This window comes from Dermacentor andersoni, chromosome 11 (assembly GCF_023375885.2).
Source record: "Dermacentor andersoni chromosome 11, qqDerAnde1_hic_scaffold, whole genome shotgun sequence".
In the NCBI taxonomy this organism is placed as follows: Eukaryota; Metazoa; Arthropoda; class Arachnida; order Ixodida; family Ixodidae; genus Dermacentor; species Dermacentor andersoni.
The window spans coordinates 1,638,908-1,662,289 of record NC_092824.1 but is presented as its reverse complement, the minus strand read 5'-3'; the positions used below and the strand labels follow the sequence as shown (position 1 = coordinate 1,662,289).

Below are 23,382 nucleotides of genomic sequence, written 5' to 3'. Positions count from 1 at the left end.
AGAGGTGCAGCGATCCCTTGGAGTTACTGAGGTGCAACCACAATTACCGCAGTCCCATCTAGAAGCTATGACATACGCCGCCATCGAACGCCGTCAACGCCCCCCTCCGCGACCGCGCTGGGGCCCTGCAACGCCGCAATTTTATCGTCCGCTGCCGCCGCCATCACGCCCACCCGTCGCCCAGCGCACCTACGTGAGGAAGACCGACATTTGCCGAGCCCCCGACCGCCGCCCGCTCTGCTATCACTGTGGAGATGCGGGCCATGTGTACCGCCGATGCCCATACCGGGAGATAGGACTGCGAGGTTTCGCCGTTAACGCGCCGCGACCACGGATTGGCGAACGACCTCGCGACTTCCTGGAGGAATCGGTGCAGCTCATTCTACTGCTCCTCTGTTCCAGATCTGAGAAGGAGAGCGCAGGATGGGTAATGTGATCACGAATGCGAACTCAAATCAGGATATAGACGTGCACACTTACTTGCGCAGGTCAGCCCTGTCCCGTTGTCGAAAATATCCCACGGGAAGGTCCACTCTGTCACGCACTGCACAAAGTGTGAGCTCGCGCCCCCCTGCCGAGGAATCGTTTTCCCTAACTTGCTCCCACAAGCGAGGGCTTTCGAGTGGGTTCGTCGCTACCACTTCGCACAGAAGACACAAATCTTCATCAATGCGGCACATCTTTCTAGGTTTGCGGCCTCTGAGTTCTGCACATGCCGTCGAAGCACGTGTTGCACCGGTGACCGCCATGTTGGAATTCGCTTCTTCCCCGACGAAGGACGAGACTAGAACGCTTTGCGTGAGACGCGCTCGCCAAGCCGCTCCGCCAAGACGCCACGCGAGCGGAAGTGCCGGTCAGCTTGCGCGCTCACATATGAGCGTATGGCGCATGCGCAGTAACGCTCGCTTCCTGGCTGAGTGGAGCGGAAGCACAAATACGCTGTGCTAAAACACTATTTTCAAAGAGAGAGCGCATCCTTTCTCGCACTCAGGATAGCTCCTTCGTCGATAGGGCTATTGAAGGTTTGGTTACCGCTTTCTGAGCATGAAATATTTTTATCTGCCCTTGTTGGCGACCTTCACGTGACCTTGAGCCAAAAGGCCGAGCCGTTATCCGGGCAAGTTGCGAAAACAAAACGATATCTATCGGGCAACTAGTCAAGACTTAACAAAAAGGCGGTCTCTGGTCCCCGATCCTTCATACAGGACCGCATTACATGCGCTAGCAACTGCCCAAACATTTTGCGAAAATTTCTTCCGAGTTTTTCCTGTTTGTTCCCAATATCACGCAAGCTATAGCTGCCAGTACGCTTCCAGTTTATGCGACCAATGGCTGCATAGACTGAGCGTGAGACCTGGGAGCACGTTTTCAAAGAAACTCGCAAACGATGGTCACGTGCGGTCGTTGAACAACACACAGAAGAAAGAAGCTTTTCTTCCGTCATGTTCAACAGAACCAAAACAAAAGTGTAGTGTTGAGAGCAATAGAGGTCAACATGCATAGCAAGTACTGGCTGCTGAAAAACGCAAACACATTTTTGCCTTCATTTTAGTAAACTGCGGGTTTTCACAAAAATATATATCATTCAGAACGCTTTAGTGGCGATTATAGGCAAAATGGTTGCGCGTGCATAGCAAGTTCAGCCGGGACTAATGCGCCGCTCGTGGTTTGTGCCGTGCGGCTGAGCCACAACTGCCTCCCGGTTGAACGCTTTATGGAGTTTTTGTAAGTATAAAAGATTCCGCGTGACAGAGATATTACTTCAATATTGTCTTGACATTTTTTTTTCAGCGCTTGTGTTCCGTCCTTCATATTTGTGGTTGCATGTGATTGCGCTGTAACAATTTTTATGTCAAGTATGCACAAACTCGCCCAGAAAGAAGTTTTAATGAAGTTTTAATAATTGTCTTGACACGACTGTCGAAGGATCTGGCCAACCTTCCGCATGAAACTGGAACACCACACCTTCAGCGCGTGCCACGTGGGAGCTGTTTCTTGGACCGCCCTTTGGCATTCTCAGAATAATTATGCTCACCCTTGTAAGGCTTTATAAATTTACGCGCTCGCTAATGTTTTTCAGGCCATGTGACACGCCGAGATTTCGTGGCAAGATGGCTACACATAAACTTGTTTCAAGTATTGCTCAAAGCATTCCCCGGTCTACCTGGGGAATACGTCTGCGTCTCTGTAGTTGAACATTGCAGCGCTGCTTCTTAAGCATAAGTACCTAAGTAAGCTCAGTCATTGTATGTGACGCAATGAAGTAGTCATTGTAATGAATGTTTAACCTTCAATTGTGTACATAAAATTGATATTGTCTGCGAAATCGGCGTCAAGCTTCGCCTCCGGTTCTCTTTCACTGAATGTAAGCGCTGCAATAGTGTGTAAAAGAAAGAAAAACGAGGATATGGTGTATTGTTGGCGTCGTGAATACCCAGAGAGTGTTCGCCTAAGCGAAAAGGCTGATGGCGAAGTATGAGATTACGCAAAAGAAAAAAATGACGCACCTCTGCGATGGTGCAATGCACAGTTTAGACGGCCTTTGAGCCCGACTCGTGCTAAGGGATCGTTGTACGTACCGGGCAGTATTTCAATCGACCTGTTCTTGAGACGGTTCTCGTTGATGAGTGCGAACTTGCATTTCTCGGATGGCAGAGGAGGCGACAGCTGCTTCAATTTCTGCACGAGAGAAGAGAGTGAACACTTCATCTTTCGTTTCCATTCCATTCCATTCCTTTATTTCAGCATTCAACGTTAAATGTACAAATGCTAGGACAGGAGCAAAAAGCCTCTATATTAAGCGGCTTGACAAAGGCCCCTGCCCCTACAGTATTTGGCAGCAGACAGTTTGTGAACACTTTTCACGCAACAATACACCGGTACATAAAATATATCTTGAAACACATGTCTAAGGGAACGATAACATGCGTTTTTGAAAACACACTATAACCAACGTTTTTTTTTTACCAGCAATACATGCCTTCTCTTAACAGAAAAATACAGATTTATGTAACGTGGTGAAACAATACATTTTTCCAATTACATAACAATATATAAAAGAACTTTCACATACAAGACAAATACAAAAATAATTCCATACTTAGGTTACAACCAAGAAAAGGAAATGCAAATACAGCATACACTAATCACATACAGTCGCACGGCTAATGAAATATTCCTTCAAAATTCGACGTGAAACAGTCCTAAGATCCATGTTTTCTTGTTCAAGACTGTTCAGTAATACCGATATGCGGCACGGTAGTCTGACCTTTCCATGATTAGTTCGTGAAAAAGGCACGGCCCAAGTTTCTCGCTCCCGAATGTCGTAGTTGAGGTGATGAGGTTTGCTTAGATTGCAAAGACCAGTAAATCCCGTGTGGCCTCGTTTTACGCTTTCTTTATTTTTCATAGCAAGATTAAACTGATAATTGTAATGAAATGGAAGAACATGAAACTTAGAAAAGAATGTACTTGTATGACTGCCGTAAGAAATACAAGCAACATGGCGCAATGCATTTTTTTTTGTAAAAGAGATAATGTCTGAATATTTTTTTGTGACGTTGTCCCCTATACAAGACTACAATAATTTGTATGAGAAATAAATATGGTGTTATACAGCAATAGCCGTAGTTTTAACTGAAGAACATCTCGAAGCCTACAAAGCGCACCACATACTTTTGCCATACTTGTTGCGACGCGTTCTACGTGTTTGTCCCAACTTAAATGCTGATCCAAAATCACTCCCAGTGTTTTCACGTCCGCGGTGACGTCAATTCGTTCTGATCGATAGAATATGTCTAGATTACGATTTACATTTTTTTGGACGGGTGCAAAAAGAACAGCTTTGGTTTTTTTAGAGTTAATCTGTAGAGAATTTGCATCGCTCCACCAATATAGTTTATCAAGGACGGTGTTTGCTAGTTGTGATAAGTTATCAGCATTGCATGATTGGAAGAAAAGACTGGTGTCGTCTGCGTATCTTATATAATGTGGTAGGTTACTGATGTTTGTTAAATCATTTATATAGATGTTAAACAATATAGGTCCTAATACGCTCCCTTGGGGAACACCAGCTTTTAAATTCAAGGGGTCTGAGTACTCTCCTGAGATGTAAACGCATTGTTTCCTACAGGTTAAGTATGACTTTAGAATGTCCAGGGGTAATCCACGGAATCCGTAATGTTCGAGTTTCTTTAGTAGAGTAATATGATTGATCCTGTCAAAGGCTTTGGAAAAATCGATAAATACGCCTAATGTTAATTTTTTTTCTTCATAGCCGTTCAAGATTAAATCCTTCTGTGTTAACAGAGCTAATTCAGTCGATCGGCTCTTACGAAACCCAAATTGATGCAGAGATAATTGATATTTTTCACAAAACGACATAACCCTTTTACAAATAACCTTCTCTAAGCCTTTTGATATGACAGGGAGCACTAACACCGGCCGATAATTTGACATGTCATTTCTGTCCCCTGATTTGAACAGAGCAGTAACCTTTGCCTGTTGCATTTTTTTAGGGAAAACACCAGTAGACAAGCAAACATTGAATACGTGGGTGAAAGCGGGCACTAACAAGTCGATTGCAAATTGGTTTAATCTGGAGACCATCGATGTCACGTGCCTTACTGTTCTTTAAGGATATAAAAACAGAGTAAACCTCGTCCGGTGTCGTAGGCTCAGAAAACGCTGTATTTACACTAGGCGCACCAAAGTAATTGAGAGCATTTATATTGTGAGCGCTAATAACTAAATTTGTAAAGTGTTCATTGAGACGATTTGCTAATTCTATACCCTTTAGCTGCTTCCCATTCTCTGTAATCTCGAGCTCTTCATAACGACTTCTGTCGCGATTTAGGAGCTTATTAAGCGCACGCCAAACTAGGTCGCCTTTGGTATCAGCATCACTAAATAGCTTTTCCAGATACTCTTTTTTTGTATCTCGAAGAAACTTAGTTACGAAGTTTCTGTATTTCTTAAATGAAATTGCTTTAAGTTGGTCGAGCCGGCTGTTGCGAGCTATGGCGCATTTGGTTGAAATCAGTATTACAAGGCGCCACTCTCAATACAGACTTACGGTTTACTTCCACGCGGGAAAGTATACAGAACAAATGATGCCGCATAGGCCCGATTTACTTCTTCCACTATAAATGAGACGGAAGGGTTAAGCCGAGGGGCCCGATTTTTATTATTCATATCAAAAGAAGCCAACAAACACTGACACCAAGGACAACATAGGGGAAATTACTTTTGCTTAATAAATGAGATAAAGAAACGATAAATTAATTGAAATGAAAGTGGATGAAAAAACTTGCCACAGATGGGGAACGATGCAAAGGTGGCGGGATCGTTTCTCGCCTGCGGCAAGTTCTTTTTTCATCCACTTTCATCATTTTCATTTATCGTTTCTTTATTTCATTTATTAAGTACAAGTATATTTCCCCTATGCTGTCATTGGTGTCACTTTTTGTTGGCTTCTTATGATATTCCCCTATAAATGTAACTTAATATTACCAACTGCGGTCCCAACTTGGCACTGGGAACTTTCCGGGACCACTCCTCGTGCACTGGAATTACGAGTAAATTCTGTTTTTGGTGTGCCGGATGCACATCACGACGGCCACGTTGATGAGCATGAATCATTAAAGATTGCAACACGGTTATAGGTGCTCATCTTATTTATTTATCTAGTTATTTATTTACAAATACTGCTGTCTCACATTTGAGACATAGCACGAGGGAGTAAGCTCATTATTACAACATACAATCAACATGTCAACATCCAAAGAAACATCTTTTACAAAACGCTCATGTGGCAATTCTCCGAGACAAGTGTGTAGGTTATCCCACAATTCGGTGGCAAAAAAGCAAGAAAGAAGATCCAAGCAGCATTGCAAGGGAACAATATTCGAAAGATTTGCTCATCGTGCTCCCAGTGCTGAGGAGCTAACAAATATCAGGACGCCTCCTACTCGTGTTGTCGTGCGATCCTTCCGAAACACGTTAAAATTCGGTAAATCAGACAGCACTTCCGAGTCTGGAATGTGGTCACTAAGCCAGGTTTCCGTGAGTACCAGCACATTGCTTTTAGACGTTAGTAAAATGTTAGACACGTGTTCGCGTTTTGCAATGAAGCTTCGTATGTTAGTAAAGATTACTGAAATAGAAGTGCGTGATATATCTGCTATTCGGGGGCGTCGATTTATTTTTTGATGACGAAGTGGTTGCTATACCTCTTTAATCGTCTGCGAAGCTTCATCATATACGTAGCGCTTGGAACCTATGAATAGTGTTTTAAAACGTAGGGAAAACGGCACAGACTTGGCTTTTGCGAAGACGACAAGGTGTTTACGAGGATTCCTAACCGCCGGTGAAAAATCTTCGGAAACGCTGAAGTCAGTGCCTTTAAGATTACGGCCATTAGAAAGGACAGCGTCCTTTGTTTTAAAGAATACAAATTTAACTATAATTGGGCGCTCGCGATCAGGGGAATACCGACCAATTCGATGCGCTCGCTCTATATCCTTAGGCTCAAGCGGTACTTTCAGATGATTCGAGCAGAGGCGTAAGATAAATTTTTTCCGATTCGTTTGATGGCTCTGATGCCGATAGGTCGGGGAGGCCATAGAAAATCAAAGTATTTCGCCTTGACCGGTTCTCAGCATCATCTACATGGGCATCCAGTTGATGAAACAGCTGCGTCGTTCGTTCACTGTCAGCCCGTATGGATTGCATATCGGCTTGCATGGATAAAACACTTCGGTAATTGCCGTCCAGGTGCGCCAGCCTCTCGCTTAGAGCCTCTAGAGATGCAGTCGTAGCCATCTGCTTGTTTTTGAGAACTTGTATCTCAGCGATAATCGTATCTTGGCCAGCGGATACCTTCGTCATTTCGGCAAGTAATGCGGCGTAATCCGGACCGGGATTACTTTCAATATTCCCAGAGAATAACAAAAGGTATTAGGTAACACATAAGCACTCAGAGACAACACACAAACAGCACTGCGGGTTCGGTAGCTGCACAAGAGAATAATTATTGGTTTTCTTAGCGTAAAGAGAGTTTGGTTCACAGACCTGCATGAAGAACAGCAGCGGGTTAGTGGATCGCATCGTGGCAATGCCACCGAGCCCACAGTGCGGCAGGGGCAGTCGCTCCTCTTTTATAGGCAGCTGGATGGTTGTTGACGATGGTAGTAGGGCCAGCGGCTTTTCGTCGAGGATCGATTCTTTAACTGGCGGCGTCGCCCGATGGGTTGAATCCATGTCGGTTCTGATGTCCCATGTTAATACGTCATCGGAGCACGGGTGCGATGGTCCCAAAGTGACGCTCGTTGATTTCACAAGAAGAAGAAGCAGCATTCGCATGATAACTGACGTCAAAACCTGCATGAAGAACAGCAGCGGGTTAGTGGATCGCATCGTGGCAATGCCACCGAGCCCACAGTGCGGCAGGGGTAGTCGCTCCTCTTTTATAGGCAGCTGGATGGTTGTTGACGATGGTAGTAGGGCCAGCGGCTTTTCGTCGAGGATCGATTCTTTAACTGGCGGCGTCGCCAGATGGGTTGAATCCATGTTGGTTCTGATGTCCCATGTTAATACGTCATCAGAGCACGGGTGCGATCGTCCCAAAGTGACGCTCGTTGATTTCACAAGAAGAAGCAGCAGCATTCGCATGATAACTGACGTCAAAACCTGCATGAAGAACAGCAGCGGGTTAGTGGATCGCATTGTGGCAATGCCACCGAGCCCACCGTTATCTTACTGATAACGAAGGCCTGGATCAAGCGGAGAAGTTCGGCCTCCTTGAGTCCGCCATGTTTATTGGAGGCTCGCCCTATAAGGCGCAGCGTGTGATCGACTGTGGTGTGGAGTGTATGTAGGGTATACGTGTTGAGCCGGTTGCTTTGAATGTGTAAGCCGAGCAGCCGGAGCCTATCCACTCTAGTAACGGGGATGTAGTTCAGGCTGACCTGTATACAAGACGTGTTTTCCGGCCCCCCGGTGGGATGGCAGAAGAAGTAGCTCGGATTTTTGAGGGGAGCATATGAGATTCATAGCCCCGGCATGACCCACGACGGCGTCTGCTGCGGCCTGTAGAGTGTCTCGAATCTCTCCATCAGAGCCGCCAGCCGTCCAAATAGTGATGTTAGAGTGAAAACTTGGGATCAGGAATAGACCTCAATGTTTGCGCCATCGGCATCATAGAAAGATTAAAAAGAAAAGGGGACAGCACTGAGCCTTGGGGCGTGCCGTAGGTACCTAAAGCGTACGAAATGGATTGCTCTGTGCCTATGTGTATGGTGGCGGTACGGTTGGATAAGAAGGTACATATGTAGTCATATGTCTTTCTGCCAACACCAATGAGATTAAGCTCTCGGAGGATGGCGGAATGTGAAACGTTATTGAAGGCTCCGTGGAGGTCCAGACTGAGAATTGCTTGCGTATTTAGACTGCTATTGGGTGCAATGAAGTCTTGCTTCATTCGAACCATGATACCTTGGCATGAGAGAGATTTTCGAAAACCTGCCATTTATGATGCAGAAAGATTGTTGTCTTCCATGTACTTGCTGAGTCGGTTGAGGATGACATGTTCGAGTGTTTTCCCTAGACAAGAGGTTAGTGATATAGGCCTGAGAATAGAAGTGTTGAGTGGTTTGTTTGGCTTTGGGATAAAAATTACCCTGGCATCTTTCCACGAACTAGGGAGGGTGCCAGTGTCAAAGCAGTGATCGAAGTACGCCAATCCCTGTGACGGAGCTGACGGGCTGGTGACGGGCTGCGACGGAGTTGTCTAGATTGCGGAGTGTTTTATTGTTAATAAGGTCGGGGCCTGGTGCTGCCATTGCACGCAGGGTGGGGAGGGCATGGCGAACCTCTGCTTCCGTGATGGCGGCGCTTAGTAGCTCGTTGGGTTCGCCAGTATATTTAGGCATGTCATACTTCTGAGCGGGAGGCAGATGTTTATGGCGGATGTCGTCGAAGAATCCGTTGAGATTGTTTTTGTGTGCATGCAGCAGTTTGTTTACGCTGTGGTTGTGGTATGTGCATGATGTCGTAGGGTCTAATAAGTGTCGCAAGAGTTGCCATGTGCGCTTGTTATCGAGGTTGTTATGCCTGCTTTCACATACCTGGCCCCACTGCTGGCAGGCCAGATGTGTGGCGTACTCCAGGATCTGGAGGTCTAATTTGGCAATTCTGAGGCTTAGTTTTCGGTTGAACCGTTGCCTCTTCCACCGTTTGAGAAGAGACTGTTTGGCTTCCCACATGTGCAGAAGCTTGGAATCAACCGTAGTGAGAGCGGTTTCCCGCGGCAGAGTGGTAGTATGCGTCTGGGCGTCTGAGTGTAGTTGCTGAACCCCTTCTGAAATGTCTTGCATGTTTGTGGGAGCTGATATCGCCGCTCGAAAATTGTCCCAATTTGTAAGGCTGAGGCATTTGGGTGCAAAGGGATTGTGTTTGAATTGTAGTGTGATGGTAATGATGGAATGGTCGCTACCAAGGTTAACTTGTGAGTTGTGCCGTGTGACTTGTTGGATTCTGTGTGTAAGCGTAAGATCGGCGGAGGTGTCCTTAGCTACGCTGTTGCCTAGCCTGGTTGGTGCATCGATGTCGTTATGTAATGGGAGTCTGTGGTCTTGTATGTGGATCCATAGGGCTCTGCCCTTAGGAGTTGAAACGGAGTGACCCCACAACTGGTTGGGTGCGTTGAAATCGCCAAGAATTAGGAGGGGGTGGTGGGTGGCAGCGGCAATAGCTTGAGCAAGAAGGGAGTCAAAGCGGTGATGTTTTTCTTGTGGACGATTATAGATTTTGAGAATGTAAAGGCCAGATGCATTATTTTTACGAGGAATAATTTCTATAACATCATGCTCTATATCGACGCTGTCGAATTGTTCGTGATTGGTAGTGAGGTGCTTTTGCGTAAGAATTGCTGTATCGGGCCGGGAGACCTTATTGGTCTGATAGACATTATAGCCTGGGAAGCTGATTAGTCCGTGAGTTTCCAGAAGCGCTATGCCAGCTGGGAGATTAGAAGAGGAGGCTACAAACTGCTAGAGGTGTGCTTTCTTTTTTCGAAACACCCTACAGTTTCATTGCCACACTTCAAACTCGGAGCGTGTCGGGTTATTGGCCATTGTTAAGCGGAGCTGGTGGAGAGGCGGATCGAGCAGGTGCAACTATGTTAGGATGATAGTGATGATGTAGTTTGTTGGATGTGTGCTTGTACGAAGTCAATAAATTTGTCGAGGTTTTCGTTCCTGGCTGTGTAATCTGTATTGATTTTTTCAATTGCAGTTAGTATATTATGGAATTTAGTCTCCAAAGCGGTTAGCCTGTCGTTATAATTTAAGACTGTCTCGTCCAGGGTGTCCTCTGATCGCGAAGTGCTCGGAGTTTTACGTTTGCTGGGGGGAGGGTGAAGCGGTTCCCGTTCAGTGGAAGGGCTAGTGTCCATGGGGCCGTGTGAAGGGTTGAGATGGATAAGGGTTGAGATGCAACATTATAAGTAAACGGTAAAGGGTGCTTTTTTAAGTAATTCTCATAGAAACTGTTTTACTAATGTTGAGCTCCATGTTCCATTGCTGGCACCAAGAATGAATGCTCTGAAGAGTATAATTTAAGATAATTTGATCTCCGTGTCATTTCATTTCATTAAATCAAACACTATTATAAGCAAACAATTGTAATTGAACGGGTTGAGCGATTTCTTCCACAATATCATTACTGTATATTAAAATTAACAAGGGGCCAAGCACGCTGCCCTGAGGAACGCAAGAACTGGCACCTCATCTGAAGGGCATTCGCTTATGCTGACGAATTGTGTGCGCTTAGTTAAGTATGCCGATATCCAGCTAATTAAGTATGGCGGCAGTTTTATGATTTCAAGCTTCTCAATTAGTTTATGGTGACAAACAAGATCAAATGATTTTCTGTAATCCAGGAATATAACATCAATCTGATCAGGTTCATCGAGAATGCTAGCAAAGCTATGGATAACTGAAGCCAACTGAGTGACGGTGGAAAACCCCTTCCTAAAGCCATGCTGTACTGGTGTAAGCATACTGTTGTCACATAAGAATTCTTTTGTCTGGTTAGCTATAATATGTTTCAATAGTTTGCAGCAAGATGAAGTAAGGGAAATCGGTCGATAGTTCCTTATTGATGTCGCTTCGCCTTTCTTTAGCAGCGGTACAAACCGAGCCGATCGCCAATCTTTGGGAAGGGTGGCGGAAGATAAAGATACTCTAAATATACGCACTAGAAAACGTGCAATCATCTCTGCATAGTGGCGCAAAAAGGCATTTGGGATGTTATCCGGTCATGGTGATGATTTCGTTTTTAAATTTAGCAGCATAGAAACCACACCAGTCGTCGATATAACAGCAGAGTGAACACATCAAGGGGTACGGCTGAAGGGTACATGATTCGAGACACTTGAAAATACGCTGTGAAAAAATTGATTAAGGTGTTCCGCTATACATCGCTTCTCAGTAACAGTTACACCGTTGTGCACAATGCAATCAATGGGTCTCTTTGTGATAGCTAGATGGTTCCAGAATTTTTCTGGTGCACTGCGCATAAAACTAACAGGGCATATTGAAGATACTGTTGCTTAGCCTTGAATACAGCCTAATTCAAGGCCTGTTGAATGTTCTGGATTTCAGTGCAAAGGGCCTGCCGTCGCTTTAGCCTTTTTAGTTTTCGCTTAAGTTGCAGTACTGTTCGTGTAATCCACGGAGTTCGTTTGGAGTTCTTTTTAACTTTGTTTCGAATAATATTATCGAGACAGAAATGGCACATTTCTTTGAACTTATTCCAGAACACCATGACGTCATTTGCATCAAATTCGCTCAGCCTGTGATCTAAGTTGTGCAAAACACTTTGATCTCTGGCACGGGAAATGTCCTTCACAATCACTGCTTTATCAAGGGCAGTATCGCAACGTTCCATGGAACATGAAAAGTAGACAAGTTCATGATCCGAAATACCTTGTTCTACAGAGGTGACAAAATTTTCAATAGAGCGACTAATAAAAAAAAGATGGCTGAAGGCTTAGCTTGGTTAAGCCTGGAAGATTGCGAAAGCAATACCCTTGGCTGCGCCTTGGTTCGGCTGATGGTGTGGACATGGTTGCCCTTTGTTAAACTTATGGCTATACATCATCCGACATAGCGCAAGGCAGCGCGCGGATCACTGCGAGGAGCCGAGCTGTAGCTCCATTTATCCTCCAAGCGTGACGTCACACCAGCGAGCGCCCTCTCTCGGTAGCGCCACAGCAGCGGCGTGCAAGGCTTCGCCTCCACCATCGATGCCGCGAGCTGGGGCCCCGTCTCTCGGTCTGGCGTGACGTCACACGGTCACGTGACGCGCAGCTGTGTAAGGAGGCGCCACGACCACCCATGGGGCGAAAGTGCGAGCAGTATTGCTTTCGCAATAAAATAAGATCAAGCATAGTTTCACTATCTCCTTGTAACCACGTCGGCTGTGTCACAATTTGTTGTAGGTTATTAGTTAGCATAATATCAATCAAGTAATCGACATTCTGATCGTAACTTTGAGCAGCATAATCCCAGTTAACACCCATCAGATCGAAGTCACCAACGAGAAGTATTTTATCCTGAGAAGAAGCCGACATATGCTCATAAAGGTCATTTAGGAAATGGGTAGGTGACTTACGTGAGCGATAAACAGCGAATAATACAAAAGATCGCTCCCAACAGCGAAGGTTTAGGCTGATACTTTCGTGATTTTCAATCTACCACATACTACCACTTACCATCCTCAGAGTAATGGTCTTACCGAACGTCTGAACCGCACATTAACTAAATTGCTAGCAACGTATGTTTCCTCCGATCATCGCGACTGGGGCACTGCTCCACCATTTGTCAGGTTTGCTTAGAATTCCTGGCTCCACACCACAGCTGGCTACTCACCCTATTATCTCCTCTTCGGCCGTGAGCCGACTTTGCCTTTCGAGACTTTCATTTCGACCACGCTCGACTCGCCGACAGAATACACCGCGACCCAAGCACGCCAAATTGCCCGCATTCATCTTTCTCCTTAAAGATAAGCCGGAAGTGCCGTTACGACGAGCGCCATCATGGCGTGGACAACGAAGCAGCTGCTCTTATGCTAGTATGGCTTCCAACTCGGCGTGTTGGTCTTTCGGAGAAACTCCTCTCGTGATACTACTGTCCTTACCGCATCCTCCACCAGGTGACCCCTGTCACATATGAAAAGTATGCATTGTATGGCACCGTGCCGTCACCTTTCTCTGACATCATTCACGTCAGCCGTCTCAAAACCGGACCGATGAACCGCACCAATAAGTGCTTTTTTCGACAGGGGTGATGTCACAGTCTGTAATGTGCGAAGAAGAGGATGCTGATGGCAGCCTTGGGGAAGACGAAGTGTTTAGGTTTTAGTCGCTGCTCTACGATTGTTGCTCCGCCATTAAAAGCCATCTGTGAGTAGCCACAGGCTTCTTCCTTCCCGTAAGATTATGCAAAACAAGACTCAACTCTTCTTTATAGCTGAGGACTGTCCCGTTATGAAAGGAATAGAGGTCGACTGATGGCGCTGTCTATTCGGAGCGGCGACGATTGATTTCTTTGAGCATGCTCAATATTTTCCGTGGCTGTGTGACGCTGCCGAGCCCTTTCGCCGCATATATGACGCAGCTCTGCCAAATCGTCTTCACTGAGCATTCGTGTTGACGGTATCTCTTACTCCCCCTTGCACGCAGTCGTAATCGTCGAAAAGCCACCGCAAGCCAGGGATCCCAGCAGACCAATCGGATACGTCGTCACCTCTCTCCTCACCCACTGCGCTAGCAGGGCGACCACTTCGTACTCCTCGCCTTTAGTCAGCTCCCCTTTCTGCCACGTGCCGTGGAGCCTCGGTCTTAATATGTACTCCAATGCGTGTAATTAATTTAAAATAAAGATCCCTCTCTCTCTCTCTCTCGGTGAAAAAAAAAATAGGTAAGAAGAATTGGTCGCCGTAAGAAATTCCATTACATAGAAACCGAACAAAAGTAACCTCCTATAAACGATATCATTTGATTGGGACGTTGCAACAACCGTGCGGGTCAGCGACCACGCTGGTGTCGGCGGGTACGTAAACTTCACGTCAGAATGGAAGAACTTTACCTTACAATGCCCCTGATTAGTTTTGTTAGAAGGGCGGAGTCGGTATTCTTCGTTCGCCATGTGATCAAAAATATCGTATCATGATAATTTGGCCGCAGAATTGTATCATCGAAATATTAAAACAACGTAAAAGTTGTACGCCACCATTTATTCGACTAATCGCGGGAAATACGCGCTATCATTATTTTCAGCTATTTCGACGTAGTGAATTTTTAACTAAAAAAGATGGATGGCCATGAACGTGTAAGAAACGTAACTGAAAGACAGTGTCTAACTGGGCGATTTGGGATTGAGAATGGACTGTATGAACCGTATCATTTTTTGCGAGAGCCAGGCTGGGGTGACGGCGTTGGATCGACGTGAACAATAGAAATTGAATCACCTTGCAAATTTTGTCATCAATTATCATCATCATTATCATAGTATTTATCATCATAATAGTCATAACCGGCGCGGCTGTCGTAATAAATTATCGGGTTCGTCACCATCAGACAATCACCAGCTGTGCCGCGTTTTTAGACTGCGCAATCTTGTGATCAACCCACGAATGAGGCTAGAAGCAGACGTGACATGCAGGGAAAAGTGACGGTACCTTGCCGAGGAAGACATGCTCTTTGAAAGACGGCTTGTTTAAATGCGTCCATTGGCAGCCGAAGAAAAAATGCGCGGGCTATTTTTAGGCGCATGAGATAACTATGCTGCCATTATAAAGCTGGAATACCGTGTGCCTTGTCTCGCGCCAGCATGTTCTCGCATAACGTGCCGCGCGCGTGCGTGCGCCGTACCTCGTACTGCCGTTCGAGATCCGTCGTTCCGCCAGCCTTCTCCAACTGGAGGCGGTTGAAGTAAGCAGCCAGACTGCCTCGGGGCTGCCTCGTGGGTTCACCGAACAGCCGCTCCAGAAGCGCCACGTGCACAAACTCGTACTGCTCCTGAAGGAAAGGTTTTTCTTTTCGAGAGCTGCCGTCTGCAAAAAGCTTCCCCGAAGTATGTCCCCACAAACCGTTCTATAGGAAAACACAATGAATCGGCAAAAAGTAAGCACTGCATTTGGGGAAAATTACCTCGTACGGGCGTCTCATGACACTGCGCGAAATGAATTAAAAGCAGCAGCAGCAGCAGCAGCAGCGGCGGCGGCAGCGGTGGCGGCGGCAGCAGCAGCAGCAAGCAGCAGCAGCGCCAGCCGCGGCAAGCAGCAGCAGCAAGCAGCAGCAGCAAGCAGCAGCAGCAGCAGCAGCAGCAGCGGCGGCGGCGGCGGCGGCGGCGACAGCGGCGGCGGCAGCAGCGGCAGCGGCAGCAGCAGCAGCAGCAGCAGCAGCAAGCAGCAGCAGCGGCGGCGGCGGCAGCAGCAAGCAGCAGCGGCGGCGGCGGCGGCAGCAGCAAGTAGCAGCAGCGGCGGCGGCGGCAGGAGCAAGCAGCAGCAGCAGCGGCAGCGGCGGCGGCGGGGGCGGCAGCAGCAGCGGCAGCGGCAGCAGCGGCTGCAGCAGCAGCAGCGGCGGCAGCGGCGGCGGCGGCGGCACTGCTGCTGCTGCTGCTGCTGTCATCAACTCGCGTTTGTTCCCTCAACTAAACTGCCGCGCTCCGAATGGAGATAATGCCAATTATTGTTGCACCCTTGTATCAACTAGGCGTAGTAAACACGCATCAGTAAACAACTTCTTTGTTGACAACAAACGCACACTCAGGCAGAAGAACGTCATAATAACTTGTGCAGTACTTCTGCTCAAACCTGCTAATTGCAGGCTCGTGTACCAAACCCAACCCAACCCCAATCAGGACTACTGCATCCATATGAACAAATAATCTTACTACATCGAGGGCAACAATAACGAACAGCGGAGTACCATAGGGCTATATTTTAGACCTCTTTATGTAAGCTGAATGTTCGCCGTTACATATCTGAGGAATGTATTCTTTACGCTGTCGACACTGTCGTTTTCCTAAATGAGGAGTTTGGACTATACCATAATGAAGAACCTCAGAGTAAGATGAGGAAAATAAGCTTTTAGCAAACGTAACCACGAAGACAAGTCATATATTGTTTTGCCATTAAAACACGAGACTGCTGAACGATATCTTTTATTTAATAGTAAGGTGATCCAAAGGGTAACACCGATTGCATTCCTTACGCGTCCACTTGGCCGTCAACTGTCGGGGCACGCGCGCACGGGAAATTACACTAGCAGTATATAAGAAAGTACGTCCTTATTTAGGCTGAGCAGTTTGTTCTCGAATATAAACACTCTTCTCATTATTAATAATACCATGATTATTAAATTTCGCGTTATTATTATTATTATTATTATTATTATTATTATAGCAGCACTCTATTACCCCTGGTCAACGCTAGTGCGCGTGCGTTGCTACTTGCTGCGGGCTGCCGCTCAACGCAAAAGTGTCTCTTGGCCCCCTGCCCGCTATAGTAGTCGCTTTCAGCTGCCCTCTGCGAGGCGACAACACATGCTGGCAGCTACCACGGCAGTTGCTGCCATTGAGACGACGTTCTCCACGTGTCGACCAGTAAGCACTCGCACTGCATTATTTCGGCAAGACTGCCACAGCATTCCGCTACCCCTGGTCAACGCTAGTGCGCGTGCGCTGCAACTTGCTGCGGGCTGCCGCTCAACGCATCAGTGTGTGCCTCGCCCCCCAGCTCGCGTCGGGATCGGCCCACGCATGAGGAGTGCATAACGCCTGCTTTACCTCCTCCACGGGTCGGACCAGCATTGCGCTATCTTCGGGATCAGTGCAGGTATGGAGAGTACTAAACGCTTGCTTCACCTCCGCCGCGGGTGGGGCCGGTATTGTAGTACCGTCGGGATCGGTGCACTTATGGGGAGTGCTTAACCACTGCTTAACCTCCGCGGCGGGTCGGCACGGCGTTGCACTAACTTCGCGATAGGCCCACGAGTGGGCAGTGCTTAACGCCTGCTTCACCTCCTCCGCGGATCTGACCGTCATCGCACTATCCTCGGAATCAGCTGACGTATGGGGAGTGCTTAACGCCTGCGTCACCTCCGCCGCGGGTAGGGCCGGTATTGCACAAACTTCGGGATCGGCCCACAAATGGGGAGTGATTAACGCCTGCTTCACCTCCACCACTGCGTTAACTTCGGTATCCGCCCCGTATGGGCAGTGCTTAACGCTGCTTCACCTCCGCCGCTAGTCGGGCCTGTATTGCACTATCATCGGGATACTGCGCACGTATGGGGATTCTTAACGCCTGCTTCACCTCCGCCGCGGGTTGGGCCAGTATTGCACTAGCTTCGGGGTCGGCGCGCGTATGGGGAGTGCTTAACGACTGCTTCACCGGCGCCACTGTATTATCTTCGGGATCGGCCACGTATGGGGAGTGCTTAACGTCTGCTTCGCCTCACCCGCGGGTCGGGCCGGTATTGCACCATCGTAGGGATCGGCGCACGTATGGCGAGTGCTAAACGTATGCTTCACCTCCGCCGCTGGTCGGCCCTGTATTGCACTATAGTCGGTATCAGCGCACGTATGGTGAGTGCTTAACGCCTGCTTCACCTCCACCACTGCATTAATTTCGGGATCCGCCCCCGTAAGGGTAGTGCTTAACGGCTGCTTCACCTCCGCCGCTAGTCGGGCCTGTATTCCACTGTCATCGCGATACGGCGCATGTATGGGAATCCCTAACGCTGCTTCACTTCCACGCGGGTCTGACCGGCATTGCACTATCTTCGGAACCGACCCACGCATGGTGATTGCTTACCGGCTGCTTCACCTCTGCCACTGCATTAACTTCGGGATCGATCCGCGTATGGGGAGTGCTTAAAGCCTGCTTCATCTACGCCCCGGGTCGATATGGCATTGGACTATCTTCGGGACCAGCGCACGTATGGCGTCTGCTTAACGCCTGCTTTACCTCCACCGCGGGTCGGGCCGGTATTGCAGTATCGCCGGGATCGGCGCACCTATAGCGAGTGGTTAACGACTGCTTCAACTCCGCCACTGCATTATCTTTGGGATCGGCTAATGTATGGGGAGTGCTAAACGCCTGTTTCACCTCCGCCGCAGGTCGGCCCGGAATATCACTATCGTCGGAATCGGCGCACGTATGGAGAGTGCTAAACGCCTGCTCCAACACCGCCGCGGGTCGGGTCGGTGTTGTACTATCCTCGTGATGGGCGCACGTATAGGAGAGTGCTAAACGCCGGCTTCCCCTTCGGCGCGGGTCGGACCAGCGTTACACTATCTTCGTGATCGGCGCACGTATGGGTGTGCTTAACGCCTGATTCACCTCCGCTGCTGCATTAGCTTCGGGATAGGCCCACGTATGGGGAGTGCTTAACGCCTACTTCATCTCCGCCGCGGGTCACCCCGATATTCAACCATCCTCGGGATCGCCCCACGTAGGGGGAGTGCTTAACGACTGCTTCACCTCCGCCACTGCATTGCCTTAGAGATCGGCCCGCGTATCGCGACTGCTTAACCCCGGCTTTCCCCACCGCCGCGGGTCGGACCGGCATTGCGCTATTGTCAGGATCGGCGCTCCTATGGAGAGTGCTATACACCTGCTTCGCCTCCACCGCGGGTCGGGCCGGTATTGCACTATCGTCGGGATCGGCGCACGTATGGAGAGTGCTAAACGCCTGCTTCACCACCGCCGTGGGTCGGGCCGATATTGCAATATCGTCGGAATTGGCGCTCCCATGGGGATTGCTTAACGCCTGCTTCACCTGCGCTGCGGGTCGGCCAGGCATTGCACTATCGTCGGGATGGGCGCACGTATGGAGAGTTGTAAACGCCTCCTTCACCTCCGCCGCGGGTAGGACCGCTAATCTACCACCTTTGGGATCGGCTTAACTATAAAACCTGTGCAAAACCTGTGAAATATGTTATGGATGAATTAGCACCGAGTCTCACCCATATATTCAACCTTTGTCTGGCAAATGGTGTCTTTACTCAGCAAATGCAGATTGCAAGAGTAGCAGTTCTTTATAAGAGGCGTCAACGAGGTGCAATCGCACCCACCTATCCGTGAGCATCTTGCCTTTGCCACTTGGAACGCGCCTGACGCCTTTCCCGGACACTGCCAGCACCGCCACCTGGGCAGAGTGACGTCAACACAGATATCGCCAAGCATAAAAGCCGACATCTCCCGTGTCGTCACCAGTGTGCATGGAAGCACAAGCAGGATGACAGTCTCATACCGTATCTAGGTCGGTCATTTTTCTATGCTGCCATCTAAATGTTTCTGGTCTGAAGACCGCTTTATAATTGTGCTTCCATGCCCAGATGCAGTGTGTGGTTCTTTTTGCAAACTACTCTTGTTGTTGAATGGCGACATAGAGCAAAACCCTGGTCCCGATGATAACGTTATGGCCGAATTGCTTAAAACTGTAAAAGAAGCAAACGCGCGTTGTATTCGCATTGAAACAAACCAATCCAGTATGTCACAGGCGATAGAAGAGCTTAAACTTTCACAGCAGTCCATCACACTTAGCATCACTGATATTAATGAACGCCTACAAGCTCTAGAATGTCAGAGTATTGGCTTTGAGACGTTGCAGCAAGAATTGAGTGACACGTGTCAAAATATAAAACGCGTGCAGCGAGAAACCGCAACGCTTCGTGGGCGACTTGACGATGCTGAAGACAGGTCACGACCAGAAAATCTCATATTCTTCAGGATACCCGATGGCCCGTCTGAGAATGCGCGTCAGTGCGAAGAAACAATTATCTCCATCGCCTCAGACAAACTGGATATACGTTTACCACTTGATAGTATAGAGCGTTCACATAGAATCGGGAAATTTGCCAGCGGCAATAATAGGCCTCTAGTAGTCAAGTTTACCTCATTCAAGACAAAAGAGCTGGTGTTTTCCAAACGGTCGTCTTTCGCGGGAACAGGTATCAGCGCAAGCGAAGACTTTTGCGAAGCCACACGCCACGCCCGGAAGTAACTTTTGGAATTCGGTAGAGGCTTCAACACTAACTTCAAATTAAGCTACAAAAGACTATTTTCGGAAGGAAAGTGCTTCATGTTCAATGCCGACGAACATTCCGCTATTGAAGTGAATACTGGCAGACAAACGAGCAATGCTGTGGCCATGTCCCCAGGAGCAACGCGTTCTGGACGTGTCTATGCGGGAAATAAATAGGCTCACGCGAGGGGTGGAGGCCCATCGGCAACAGCATCCGTAATCTTTACTAATATTCGGAGCGTTTTTCCTAAAAGAGATAGTTTGAACAGTTTAATTAACGATAATGGAGCTGATATTGTTCTACTAACGGAAACCTGGCTCTCTGACAAAATAGAGACAGGCGAGCTCTTTCATTGCAACAAGAAATTTACTGTATATCGGCTAGACTGCGCCGATAAAATAGGCGGTGGTGTTTTAATTGCGATTAACTTTAGTTTTGAACCATTCCTTTTGAGTGTAACTACTAATTTGGAATTACTCTGGTGCTGCCTATCTATTGGTTTCAAAAAAATAATCATAGGGGTCTGTTATCGTCCCCCTAATCCCGATTGTGATTTTGCAGAAAAAATTCATGACACCCTAAGCGAAATATCTGTTCGATTTCCTGGTTCGCCTATGTTTCTTTTAGGAGACTAATTTCCCAACTATTGACTGGTCGCGTTCCTGCCCCTTTCGTAATCCGACATCTGCAGGGGCTACAAGATTTCTTAACGTTTGCGCAGATTTTAACCTTACACAGTTCGTTATCAAACCAACACGTGTCACATCTACTACAAGTTCGTTGCTTGACTTGATTCTGACCACTCATGCTGATAAGGTTTCACCATTGACCCACGTGCCTGGCCCAAGCGACCATGACATCTTACACTAACATTTCCATCCCGCCTACAAAAGTAAAGAAACACACCAAATATATTAGGGACTACAAAAAGGCTAACGTTAACGCTATAAACTCTGAGCTATCAGCCTTTCTTGACTATTTCCTTAGGACACATGTAGACTTATCAGTTCAAAAAATGTGGTTGTCTTTTAAAACTACAGTAAAGCATCTTATCCACAAATATATTCCACTTAGAATAATTCATCAATCTTCTAACGCCCCTTGGTACAATAACCACCTGAAAAGATTATCCAACAAAAAAGGCAGACTTTTTCGTTCCGCCAAAACGTCATTAAACGCTGATCGATGGTTAGCATATATATCCGCTGCGAAAGCACCCGCCGTGGTTGCTCAGTGGCTATAGTGTTAGGCTGCTGAGCACGAGGTCACGGGATCGAATCCCGGCCCCGGCGGCCGCATTTCGATGGGGGCGAAATGCGAAAACACCCGTGTACTTAGATTTAGATGCAGGTTAAAGAACCCCAGGTGGTCGAAATTTCCGGAGCCCTCCACTACGGCGTGCCTCATAATCAGAAAGTGGTTTTGGCACGTAAAACCCCATAATTTAATTTTTTTTCCGCTGCGAAAGCCTATTGACACGTGTACTTATCTTTATCGGGCGACCACGTTTCGCCGCCTAACAAATGTTATCGCACAGCGCGGGGCGCGCCTGCATGCATCCGAAGTTTCTGGAAAGTTATCGATGCTTCTATCCGGCTGTCTGTTGTCGCCGAACCTTGTGTTATCAGATTTCATCGCGTGACGCGAATGGTGTGGAACTCTGTGGAAGGCACGCGGGTCCCAACGATTAGTCTGGAACATTCGACGACTGCTGTATAAAAGCCGACGCGCTTGGCCCGCTGATCAGATTTTTTCGACGATCGCCGACTGTGTTCGCCGCTTTCGTTGTGCTATAAGTGTAGCCTGTATTGTGGGCACAGGTTCGCCGAATAAAATCTAGTTTTGCCTTTCACAGTATTGCTACTGTGTTCTTAACGTCACCACCACGTGACATCTGGTGGAGGTGCTTGTGCGTTCATGTACCGAACGCCCCCACAAAGCCGCGATCCAAGCCCGAAGCCGGAGGACAAAACTAACATCGCCCAAGACCAGCGTGCTAGCCGCAGACTGCAAGGACTGCCCCCGAGCACGGACTTCTACATGAGTCGACAAAGAAGATCGTGGTCAAAACAACCCCAATGGCTGCCCCAGCGTCCCCCGTTATCCTACAACAACATCGGGACCCACCGACCTTCCATGGAGCAGCGACTGAAGACCCAGAATCCTGGCTGGAGACCTACGAGCGAATCGCGACTTTAACAACTGGGACTCCAACGACAAGCTGCGGCATCTATACTTTGCCTTAGAAGATGCCGCCAGAACGTGGTTTGAGAACCGGGAGACGACCTTGACGACATGGGACCTCGTCCGGAGCGGCTTCCTGCGCACCTTTACGAGCGTCGTGCGCAAGGGAAGGGCCGAAGCCATGCTGGACGCCCGAGTGCAGCTACCTAACGAGAACGTTGCCATCTTCACGGAAGAACTGAACCGTCTGTTCCGCCACGCCGACCCGGGTATGCCCGAGGAGAAAAAAGTCCGCCTTCTCATGCGTGGTGTGAAGGAAGAACTTTTCGGCGCACTGATACGAAGCCCACCGAAGACCGTAGAAGAGTTCCTTCGCGAGGCCACCAGCATCGAGAAGACACTCGAAATGCGGAACCGGCAATTCAACCGCCGTACAAGCTCTACCCACTACGCCGGAATTCAATCACTGGCCACGGAAGATCTGCGCGAGACCATCAGGGCCATTTTGCGCGAAGAACTGCGCAAGGTCTTGCCTTCGTTGCAGCCTCAAGTGGCCTCGATCGCCGACATCGTGAAAGAAGGGGTGCACCGATCGCTTGGAGTTCCTGAGGTGCAACCAGAATCACCACAGCCCCAGCCGGAAGCAATGACCTACGCCGCCGTCGCACGCCGTCAAGGCACCCCTCCGCGACCGCGCCAGGGCCCTGTAACGCCTCAAATCTGTCGTCCGCCGCCGCCGCCACCAGCACGCCCACCCGTCGCCCACCGCACCTACGCCAGGAAGACGGATTTTTGGCGAGCCCCCGACCACCGCCCGATCTGCTATCACTGCGGAGAAGCCGGCCATGTGTACCGCCGATGCCCATACCGCGACTTGGGACTGAGAGGGTTCGCCGTCAACGCGCCGCGTCCACTGCTTGGCGAGCGCCCACGTGACATCACCGATTACCTCGCCGCTACTCAGTGGAGCCCTCGACGGCCGTCCCGTACGCCGTCACCAGGCCGCTACCTGTCGCCGCAGCGCCGACCATACACAGGCCAAGCCCTGCCGCTCTACGAGCCCATATCCGGAAAACTAAAAGCAGCAACCGATGGAGGT

General features: G+C 48.5%; 1 protein-coding gene across 3 annotated transcripts in view; it reads right to left on the bottom strand.

The window, feature by feature from the left end:
- The window catches only part of LOC126517808 (receptor-type tyrosine-protein phosphatase kappa-like), a 472,380-nt gene that overhangs the window by 70,499 nt on the left and 378,499 nt on the right, over nucleotides 1-23,382 (bottom strand). For all 3 annotated transcript variants that reach the window (XM_050167603.3, XM_055064334.2, XM_072285643.1), the window contains 2 exons: nucleotides 14,936-15,082; nucleotides 2,580-2,679 (listed from right to left, as the gene is read on the bottom strand). In XM_050167603.3, coding sequence (XP_050023560.1) covers nucleotides 2,580-2,679; nucleotides 14,936-15,082 — 247 coding nt within the window. The remainder of the gene's footprint in view (nucleotides 1-2,579; nucleotides 2,680-14,935; nucleotides 15,083-23,382) is intronic.